Here is an 11,853-nt window from a genome sequence, read left to right on the forward strand (position 1 = left end):
CCGAGCGTCCTTCCTCCCCCAGGCCGCGGAGGCTTGGGATTGTCAAGAACATCACCCCCTTCAGCCAGGAGATAATGAATACCCCTATTCCTCCTAAGGTCAAGATCCCTACATTAGACCCTTATGATGGAAAGACGGACCCAACGGACCATTTGAACGCTTACAAAGCACATATGGGAGTCCAAACCGGGTGTGAGGCCTCATGGTGTAGGTTCTTCCCTACTACTCTCAAGGGCATAGCTCAGACATGATTCAACAACCTTACCCCCGGGAGCATAAGAACGTTTGACATGTTAGCCACTCAGTTCAAAAAGCACTTCATCGCTGGGAGTAGGCAAACAAAGACTAGAGTTCATTTGATGACGGTGAAGCAAGGAGAAAATGAAAGTCTTAAGGACTACATCAAGAGGTTCAACACCGAGTCTCAGCTTTTTCCCGACCTCCAAGACAACGTTGCCTTCACAACCCTTCTCTTTGGCCTCAAGTCTAACAAGCTGAAGTTTAAACTTGTCCATGACAAGGTGAGCACCTTCTCTGAAGCCATGGAGAGAGCTGAAAGGATCATCAAAGCTAGTGAGGTGTGCAAGGCACCCGTAGCAAACAACAAGGGGAAGAGGAAGCAAGAAGATAATTATCATGAGAACAGGAATAGAAGGCCGAGGAGGGCTGAGAGTGATGATGAAGGACTTAAGTACAATGCTGATAGGCGTGAGATCTATTTGGACATAAAGCACAAGGCTATTCTTCCTAAGCCTAACCCCATGAACACGCCAATAGAGCAGAGGAACAAGAAGCTTTGGTGTGAATACCACAAGGAGTGTGGTTATACCACCCGGAACTGCAGGGAGCTTAAGAGAGCCCTCAACAAGCTATCTGAAGAAGGAAAGCTTAACATATATCTCAAGTCCCCCCCCCGAAGGATAAGCAAAGCAAGGCTGCCAAGGAAGTGCAAGAATCCCATAGCTCAGCGGACACTAACTTGAGCATCAATGTCATAACCGGAGGGTTTGCCTCCGGGGGTTTGTCTAACAGGGCACGCAAAAGTCACTTCCGGTCACTCGAAGAGCCCATCTATGATATTGACACTCCCTCATCTACCCCGAAGGACCCTCTCATGGTATTTGGGGATGATAAAGGAAAAAAGATTCAAAGGCCTCATGATGACCCCTTAGTGATTCATATGAAGGTGGCCAATGCTAAGGTGAAGAAGATCTTAGTAGATAGTGGAAGTTCAGCAGATATCATCACATGGGAATGCATCGAGCAGATGCGTTTTGGAAGAGTGACCTTACACCCCTAGAGAAACCCTTAGTCGGATTTGGGGGGCATCATGTGTACCCCTTAGGAACGATCAAGCTTCCTATTCGTTTGGGGGAAAAGAACAAGGGGAGAAGCTTGGTTCACACGTTCTTAGTTGTGGATACCCCTCTGCCATACAACATGATCCTTGGCCGACCCCTTATCAATAGGGTTAAGGCTGCCATCTCAACCTATCACTTACTCCTCCAATTTAAGACCGATGACGGATCGGTGGGCAAGATATTTGGAGATCAGTTTGAGGGAAGAAAATGCTATGTAGATAGCTTTAAGTCACCTGAGAGCTCCGTCAATCAGGAGGATAAGGGGGCCAAGAGGAAAGCCATGGAAATTGATGAACCTCAGCACCCAGTCATGAGCATTTACATGGCTGAGAATCCAAAGCAATATGGTAGGCCTAGGCCTATTGAAGAAGATGAGAGCATACCCTTAGGGGATGATCCCGCTCGGACCGTGAGGGTGGGAAAGAACTTGGACCCCCAGCTCAAGGAAGAAATCATTCAAGTACTTAGAGAGTACAAAGACATCTTCGCTTTTACAACAGATGAAATGTCGGGCATAGACCCCGAGGTAATGACTCATGAGCTGAACATCAAGGAGGGGTACAAGCCCGTCAAGCAAAAACTCCGACATGCTGGGCCGCAGAGAAACAAAGTTGAAACCACTGAGGTTAAAAAGCTTCTCGAAACGGGTTTCATTCGAGAATGCCAATACACCGAGTGGTTATCCAATGTTGTGCTGGTTAGGAAGCCCAACGGTTCTTGGCGTATGTGTGTGGATTTTACAGATTTGAACAAGGCATGCCCGAAGGATGATCATCCTTTACCTAAGATTGATAGGTTGGTGGATTCGGCCGCTGGTCACGCCCTCCTGAGCTTCATGGATGCTAATGCAGGGTATCATCAGATCCCCATGTCAGAGAAGGATCAAGCCCACACAACCTTTATCACTAGCCAAGGGGTGTATTGCTATAATGTGATGCCCTTCGACCTGAAAAACGCCGGGGCTACCTACCAGCGTCTGATGAACAAAATCTTTGAAGGGCAACTAGGTCGCAATGTTGAGGCCTATGTTGATGATATGATCGTGAAAAGCAAGGAAAGCCCTGACCACATAGCTGATCTAAGGGAAACCTTCACAACCCTTAGAAAATATAAAATGAAGCTTAACCCCAGCAAGTGTGTCTTCGGGGTGCAAGGTGGAAAATGTCTGGGCTTCATGGTTGATCAGCGGGGTATTGATGCCAACCCCGATAAGATTGAAGCTACTCTTGACATGGAATCCCCCCGAAATGTGAAGGAAGTGCAATTCCTTATAGGCTGCCTAGCCGCATTGGGGAGGTTCCTATCCCGATCAGCGGATAAAAGTTTGTCTTTCTTCAAGGCCCTCAAGAGGCCTAAGTTCTTATGGGATGAAGAAGCTGAGAAAGCTTTCCAGCAGCTGAAGGAACATCTGATGAACACTTCGAAGCTTATTAGCCCCCTCCCCGGGGAGGCATTATTTGTGTACTTGGCCATATCAGACTATGCCCTGAGTGCGGTCCTTGTTGCTGAAAGAGATGAAGGCCAAGTACCTGTCTATTTTGTCAGCCATGCCCTAAGGGGGGCTAAAACCCGATATACTCTCATAGAGAAGGTGGTGTATGCTTTAGTGATGGCAAGTAGGAAGTTGAAGCCATATTTTCAAGCACACCCAATCAAGGTCCTCACCAGCCAACCAATCAAGAAAGTGCTAAAGAGCAAAAATCACTCATCCCGAATGACGGATTGGTCAGATCAAGGCCCAAGCCTTAGCCGACTTCATAGCTGAATGCGCTCACAGGCCTACTCCAATTGACACCTCCGCCCCTTGGGCCCTTTATGTGGATGGGTCGTCTAGTAAGGCCGGGAGTGGATCTGGGCTAGTTATCATTTCCCTGGAGGGGGAGAAGTTTGAATGTGCAGTCAATTTTGCCTTCCATGCATCGAATAATGAAGCTGAGTATGAGACTCTTATATTGGGGCTGAACTTATGCCAACTCATGAAGATAAAATCCGTTCAAGTATGCTCAGACTCACAGCTCATAGTAGGGCAAATGACAAAGGAATTTGAAGTGAAGGAGGAGAACATAAAAGCCTATTTTGAAAAGGATGAGGGCTCGACAAGATCATTTGACAAATTCGAGATCAGGCACATCCCCTGCTCAAAGAACCAGCAAGCTGATGCTCTTGCCCGATTAGCAAGCTCGGCTGAGGGGATAGCCCCCCGGAATATCATGTGGGAAGTATTAGAGAAGCCAAGTACCCAAAAACTTGTTGTCATGGACATTGATAGAGGGGAAACTTGGATGGACCAAATTATTCAATGCTTAAAGGGGGAGCTGCCCGAGGACACCCCTGACTTCAAAATGATCAAAAAGCGGAGTGAGTGGTTCTTACTTCATGATGGGATCCTCTATAAAAAAATCATTTACTCATCCTTTGCTGAAGTGCATAACCCCGGAGGAGGGGAATTATGTGCTTAGAGAAATTCGTGAAGGGGCATGCGGTAGCCATCAAGGTGGAAGAACTATAGCTGGAAAAGCGCTGAGGGCCGGATTTTATTGGCCAACCCTGAGGGAGGATGCTGCCAAAGTTGTCAAATAATGTGAAAAATGCCAAAGGTTCGCTGACATGCCCCATGTTCCAGCCAACGCCCTCACAAGTATTCAGTCAGTCCTACCCTTTGATCGATGGGGCATGGACATCCTAGGGCCATTCCCCGTAGCCTCGGGACAAAGGAAATTTCTGATAGTAGCGGTGGATTATTTCACTAAGTGGGTTGAGGTTGAGTCGGTGGCAACAATAACCGACAAGCAAGTCCAGAAGTTCATCTGGAGGAATATCATCACCCGCTTCGGGGTACCCCGCATCTTAATTTCAGATAATGGCCGACAATTCAACAGCGGGCCTACCATAGAGTATTGTGGGCGTTTTGGGATCAAGACAAGGTTTTCGGCTGTGTGTCGACCCCAAACAAATGGCCAAGCGGAGGCGGCAAATAAGACAATATTGAAAGGGTTGAAGACAATGCTGGAAGGCACAAAGGGGTCTTGGGTAGATGACTTGCCTGGGATCTTATGGTCCATTCGTACCACAGTCAAGGAAGCTACGGGGCAAACCCCTTTTGCCTTAGTATATGAGAGTGATGCAGTACTCCCCGTGGAAGTTGGGATCCCATCCCCCAGGGTTACCTTCTATGACCCCGACTAAAATGATCAATTGAAGCCCTTGGCCTTGGACTTACTCCCAGAGATAAGGGGATATGCCTTGCTTCGCTCTATAGCATACAAGCAAAGGATAACTCGTTATTTCAACAAAAAAAAGTCAAGGCAAGGCCCCTGGTTGAAGGTGATTGGGTGCTACGAAAGTGTAAGGCTGCAGGCAAGCCCCCGGCATTGGGAAAGCTAAGCCCTAATTGGGAAGGGCCCTACAAGATTACAGAGGTAGTCCGCCCGGGAACCTTTTGCTTACAAACCCCTGATGGCAAGGACCTCCCCCGGCCATGGAATGCAGACAACCTCCGGCGGTTTTATGCCTAAAGCATCTTCAACACAATGATGCCCTAGGGTCAATAAGAGCCGATGCTAGGAGATCAACTTCTATATATCGCATCATTGTAATGACTTTCATCTTTTTGTTAATATAATGAAAAACCCCCGGTTGGGATGTTTGCCTCATTTATTTTCCACTTTTTATTTGTTGTTTACTTAGTTTTTGAAACTTTTATATCGCTCATTAGAATAGCCAACGTTCATTTAATAGCACCACATGCCGGGCATAAGGCATTTTTGGTTCGCTAACACTAAAGTTTGTTCCAATGTTTGGGGCAAGATGCTAGCCTATACTCAAGAATTTGAGATAGAGTCCTGGCCAAAAGATCACTCATAACTTGGGGCTCGTTTAGCCCCCAACCTAATTTAAAAGTTGGAAAAGCATAACTCTTATAACTTGGGGCTTATTAGCCCCAAAATCGTTTCACTTTGTTATAATAAGCAGGGATAGCCTAGCTCTCCTATCACTCATTAATTGGGGCTCGTCTAGGCCCTAGTCAATTTACTTGGTTAATTTATAACTTAGGGCTCGTTTAGCCCCCGGATGTTCACACAAATCACGTATTTGCAAAAATAACATAAGGCTCGTTTAGCCCTCGTTCATACCAAAGTTACTTGAAAAGCCTAGGGGCTTCTTTTTGTCCCCTAGGGGTGAATGAGCAAGCAAAAAACAAGTATTAAACAATAAGCAAGCTGGAGTAAGAGCACATGAAATCTACTTCAAATAAGAAAAACAAAGGCAAAGGTTAAAGGTGCAAATATACAAGCCAAGTTAGAGATTCAAGGTTCCAACAAAAAGTATCACAAGTCTCATAAAAAGAAAATACATCCTAAGAGAAGTCAATCAAAACAAGGCAAGGGGCTACTCCTCGGTCATGCCCTCCTCAGCAAGCACCTTCCTCTGCTCCTCCTCATCGGCCTCACGAACGAGATCCTTAATCTTGCCTCGTACCTTAGGGTACGAATCCTGGAGACCGAAAGAAGTAAAGGAAACCTGCATATGAGTCAGGGCATCCTCAATCCCCGCCTCAAAGGCCACATATCCAATCTCATATTGGAAATCAGCGCAAGCCGGAGACTTCTTCCATTCAGCAATTACCTCCTCCTGGCTTTGCTCCACCTTCCTCCGAGCCTCAGCAAGATCACTCTTCATCTGGTCCAGCTCGTCTTTCCTCTCCTTCAGCTCCTTGGCAATTAGATCCTTCCCTTCCTTATCCTCCTTGAGCTGAGTCTCAAGGGCCTAAATGCGGGATGTCCCGGCCTCTTGGGCATCAGCAAGCTCCTTCTTAGCCGTCTTCACCATCTTTCGAGCCGAGTTAAGCTCCTCCTTGAGGCCGTGGATCTCGGTCCTAGCCTTGGAAAGCTTAGCACGAAGACCCTCAACATCCTGCATGGCCCCCCTCCGGTACTCCTCGGCGAGCACACTCAGAGTCATGCCGGCCTACATTCCAAAAAGACAAGAAGATGATGGTTAAATACAACCAAATTAAAGATAGAGAAATTAAATGTTATATAGAAAAATATACCTTCAAGACGCCATCAAAGGCCGAAGAAATAGCCTTGTTGGGATCCTTCTTCACCACCTTAATATCCTTCGCCGAGGGGAAGCGGACCATCGTTTGCTTTACCGTCTTCTTCCGGCCCCTCTTTGTGATGCCGAGGAGAGAGTCAGGAAAGTAAGGAGTCATGTCCACATAATCCTCCCCCCCCCTTCCTCCTTGCTCTCTTCCACCCGAGGCTGTTTTCCTCGATCCCCAAAGCCCTCGGCCTCCAGAAGCTCGATGTGAGTGGAGCCGGTCGGGGAGACAAGCTGAGACCCCTGATCGTCTATCTCCATGTTGGTGGTGCCTTGGGAGGATCCCTCTCCACTCTCAGCCATTTTCCTCCTCAACTTTGAGTTCTTCGGGTTCTGAAAGAACAAATCACAAGTGAAGTTAGCAAAAAAGCGACATTTCATAAAAACCAACCTCAAAGAAGTAGGCATACCTGGGGAGGGGGAGGAATGCTCATGTTCCCCTTCCTCATGGAAACCTTGACCTTCCCAGCTCGAAAGTTCACCTCCGACATCTTCTTCTGAAATCTCTTTGTCAACTGCTTGAAAGCAACACCTGAAATCATCATTTGCACAGGTTTGTTAGTGAACAACATGGCTCAGGAGAAAGCATAGAAATGAAAAACATAAGTAAACAAAAATAAATCCTACCACTATCATAGGTGTGGATCAAGCCCACCACACTCAAAAACCGCTCTTTCTGAAAGTGTCTATCCTTCAAAATCCACATGGTTGGAAGCTTCTCTTTGGACCCTCTTTCCTTAAAGGATTGCAACCAAACGGCCGCCACGGCCCCATCGACTCCCATGGCAGGAACATTGTATTTCAAGCCAACCCTAGGCACACCGCTATGATCTCGGGGAACCCTCCAACCCCCAGCATGGTAAATGAAGAGAAAGGTGTGGCGAAAGCCCTTTTGACTCGTGGGTTTAGTGTTTATAGTAAGATAGAAATCCCTATCGTGAAAAGCATACCACCCATGGCTATCCACATTACCTGGGACCTCCTGGAGCCTATGTGTGTTCCTAAAGGCGGTTATGGTGCAAGGGGCTCCAAGTAGACTACAAGTGGCTATGTACGCGTTTATTGTCAACCAGGAGTTAGGAACAAGCTGAGTTATACTAAGGTTATACTTGATCAACAACTCCTCAACAAAAGGGTGTAGCGGAAATCTCAACCCGTTGTCCAAGCATTGCCTATATACAGCTATACACCCCGGGGGAGGGTTATCTACGGTGCTATCACCCCTAGGAGGGGAAATGAGAAAAGGCTCCCTAATATGGTACTTAGTCTGCAAATGTCTAGTACCCTCAGATAAAGATCTAAGCCAAGTAGTGGAAGGGTGACACATAGAAAGGCTAACTCTCCTAACTGGTGGTTTAAAAGTCACCGGCGCCCCAAGAGAAGTAGAAGTATCATCCTCACTGGACATTGTCACCACTCCGTCAATAAGCAATCTGTTCAAAGAACCCCTAGAAGTTGGTTCACGTGCAAGAGAAACTTCCCAAGGGGAAGGAGGCAAAAAATAATCAAAGCCTAAATCATGCTCGGGGGGAGGGGATGGCACACATGGAAAAGGCACACCCAAAGGAACAGAAAAATCAACACTACTACCAATTACATTTGTTACAAGTACTCCCCCCGCCCAGATTTCCTTAGACAGATCATAAGATGAAGGGCCGGGGAGAGAGTCAAGGTAATCTTGAGTCGCTTGGTCGTTCATGATACATGCATAGCTCAACTCAAGACTACCCCGAGGAATTCTTAATGTACATACAAAAATACAACAAGCGTACCTCTAAGCCTAACATCATCACAAGCGCAACCGAGGAACAAGAAAGCATACAAGGAAAAAGTGGCAAATAAATTACTAAGCATGGAGATATGATACTTAAAGAATAAAAACTAAGTATAGAAGACTCACCAAGTGCTCAAAGAGGCCGGAAATAATTATCTTGAAGCTAATCAAGCACCCCGGGGAGAAATACTCCTGCAAATATTACAAATGATCCAAGTGTTAGAAAATAACCAAGGAAAAACCAATCTTTGGTTGCGGATCATGAAGCAAAAATAAGAAAGTCATGTTTAATTAAAGTAGTGCCTAGCTCTGCTAAATACTTCTCAAACCCCTCGGCCCACTAATTGGGTCTTTCACTTAACCAAAATATGAGATTTTAACTCCCATGAAAGGGAGAGCCCAGCTCTCGGCCATATCAAGGCCCTTGGCCCGCATTGATTTACTTGGGGCACCTGGCAGGCCTAAGCGGGCTCTTGGCAGCACCATCCACCCTCTCGGCCTGCTGCCATGCCCTCGACAAGCAAGCCAAGCTCCCAGCCTTCTTTCTTTCAAAAAAAAAAAAACAAAAAAAGGCCAAGTAAATCCCTTGGTATCCGCTCCCTAGTACCGATCTATCCCTCGGCCTGGGCGCATCCCCGCAAGGGCACACCTCTCGGCATTCCCTACCTCTCTCGGCACTCTCAAATTTCACTCGAATTTTCCCTTATTCCCTCACACAAAAATTCACCAAGTAAAAACCCAAAACACTTAAGCTCTCTTCGCACAACCACCTCTTCGGCATATCTCAGCTCTCAACCCGAGTTCACCAATTAAATTCCTCAGTCTGGGGTAACAAAAAGCCGAGGGATGTTCTCTCTCTCTCGCTGCGATACCCCGAAGGCACGCTAGCTACCCCCTTTGGTCCCTCGGGGTAACCCAGCCTTCACACCCCTCAGCTGCGCGGCATATGCTGCTACCTACTCAGCATCTCACTAAACTCCCTCAAGTGTGACAGCCTCACCTTTCCTATCCCTCACAACAACTCGCGGAGCGCACTCCCTCAGCTCGGGGTACCCCGAGTAAAACCCGGAAACCCCTCGGCCTCCGCACAGCTACCCCCTCGGCACCTGCCAATCAACCCCTTCGGTCAGCGCTGATGCCCCCTCGGCTCGCGTACCCTCCCCTCAACATCTCTCACCTTCGGTGCGCACTTGGTAACCAGTCACACCATCCCTCAGCTCACTCTCTCTCTTATCCCATTGACCAAATAACCTCAGTCTCACAATTCCTCATAACCCCAGCTCTCATAGCCATCTACTCAATTGCAAGAGCTAGGCGTGCTGCTCCCCCCTCGGATAGCAGGTGCATCCCTCGGTCAGAAAAGTCCAGGAATCCAAGCATTGGTAGGGAAACCCCGAAAAAAAAAAAATCAGAAAATTTCAAACACAAACCCGAAAAATCAATCACATCACATTCAAAAATGCCAAGCATACCCTAGCCGAAAATCAAACTTGAAATCGAAAATTCACACCCATATGCAAAAATTACAAAGAAAAATCCTTAATTTCAGCTGGGAATAGCCATTCTACCCCGGGGTTAAATCAATTCAAAGTTCAAGTATGTCTACCCCTAGGTAAATTCAAAATTTCAGAAATTCCAAGTACAAAAAACGCCTAGACATGCTTTCGGATCTATAGAAATAAATCAAAAAGTGAAATTTTTCACTTACCTCTCGAAGATCTTGATGAAATTCGATGAACTTAGATGAACTTGGGTGATGTGGCTTGAATGCTCAAACTCTCAAGAACTTGGGAAAAATTGGAGAGGATTTTTTAAGATTTTCTCTAAGGCAAGTGATGAATGAGAAATAAATGCAAGTACAATGGGAGTTCATATGTTTCAATCTAAGGAGATGGCAACTCCTCAAAACCCTGGTTCAAATGGGCCTAAGTGATGCTTGAGCCCAAAAAATCACCATTGAAGGATTAAACTTAATTACCAGCTTAATTAGAAGGGAATCATCATCAGATTATCTCTAGAAATCCCTAGCTTATTGATAAGTGGCATTTATGCCACTATTTAGATCCTCTAATCGCGGTATTTTTCTACATTTATCCCTTGTTTGTACCCCTTTTGCTCCGTTTATCTCTTTATTATGTTTTTGTGCTTTTTCTCGTGTTTTGTAGGCTTTTGGAGTTGATTTTAATAGAATGAAGAGCTTGGAGAATTGGAGTTCATTTGAAGAGCTACAAAGGAAGTTAAGGAGCAAGCAAGCAAGGCCATGCGGACAGCGCGGGTCGTGCTTTCAGAATGGCGCGGGCACGCCAAACCCAGCGCGGGCGTGCCTAACATTGGGGTCGAAAATATTGAAGGAGGCAGAATGTAGGCGCAATTTGGGCGCGGCTTAGGCGCGGGCGCACCTAAGATAGGCGCGGGAGCGTCTAAGATAGGCGCGGGAGCGCAAGGGCCTGAACTCCAAAACTGACCTTTGTTAACTCTTTTAGCCATAACTTTTGATCTACACATTGGATTGAGATGATTCAAATTGCGTTGGAAACTAGACATAAAGAGATTTCCAACGATAGGTCGCACGCCACAAGAAGCCTCCTAGAACAGAAGTTATGGATATTTGAATTTTAATGTCGTTGTCAGGCCGAAACCCAAATTGGCGCGGGCGCGCCATTCTACTGCGGTTCTATTTTTAGCCCGATTCTCTCCTATTTTTGGGGAAGTTTTGATGGTGGATTTCTTTGGGGGTTTTCTCTCTCCTCTTTGAGGGGTTAAACCCTAACATCTCTCCATCAATCTTCACATAAATTAGGCTTAGATTTAGATTTAATCTTTGTTTTTATACTTTGTAATGTAGATTAAGAGTAATTTAGGGTATTTTAGAGAGAGAAAGTGAAGAGCTTCAATGGTGGATTGAAGAAGATGAAGATTCAAAGTGACATTGTTTTGGATTCCTTTTCAATACTTCAATGAGCATTCTAAACTCTATCTCATTTATTGTTCTTTCTTAATTTCTTGCTTGATTAGAGTAGTTGTTTAGTTTAATTGCTTCTCTTTGTTCTTTTTGCTGGGTTTTGTGTTAGTTGTTCATGATTAGTGAGTAATTCCCTTTACTAAGGGGTTGGTGATAGCATGTGGTGAATCTTGAATGTATTAGGCTAGACAAATGTTGGTTATATGTGAATAAATATACCTTGTAACCATGTTTTACTAATTACTCCATGTGAATGGCCAATCATGTGTTGTAATTGGGTGGATTGAACTAAGTTATGACGATAGTGTAACTTAGGGATATCCATTAGGTGATTGATTCTATGAAAAAACCTTAACTTTCACAGCTTATTTATTAGGGGATTTTGCTCCCACCAATCACCATCTGACAAGTGGACCAATCAGGTTCCGCCATGTGTCTGTCACATGGGCCAATAGGAGCCTGCCACGTGTCAAGAAATGATCCGTCCACCTTGGACCAATTACGACACGACACGTGTCCTTCCCATGACACCTGGGATAACCGGTCACCTAGGCCCAACTTCCGAGGGAAGCCCAATCAGCCCAAGGTTAACCTAAACCTAGATTGGCACATTTCCCGAGGTTATAAATACCTCCCTTAATCCTCATTAAGGG

At 45.9% G+C, this 11,853-nt stretch overlaps 1 protein-coding gene across 1 annotated transcript; it reads left to right on the forward strand.

Moving 5' to 3' along the window:
* The first annotated feature begins 290 nt into the window (after nt 1–290).
* Nucleotides 291–983, forward strand: LOC110723448. Its single transcript, XM_021902806.1, has one exon. The coding sequence runs from the start codon at nt 291–293 to the stop codon at nt 981–983; it is 693 nt and encodes a 230-aa protein (XP_021758498.1).
* The last annotated feature ends 10,870 nt before the right edge of the window (nt 984–11,853 follow it).

The sequence above is a fragment of the Chenopodium quinoa genome, unplaced genomic scaffold (genome assembly GCF_001683475.1).
Source record: "Chenopodium quinoa cultivar QQ74 unplaced genomic scaffold, ASM168347v1, whole genome shotgun sequence".
NCBI classification, from domain to species: domain Eukaryota; kingdom Viridiplantae; phylum Streptophyta; class Magnoliopsida; order Caryophyllales; family Amaranthaceae; genus Chenopodium; species Chenopodium quinoa.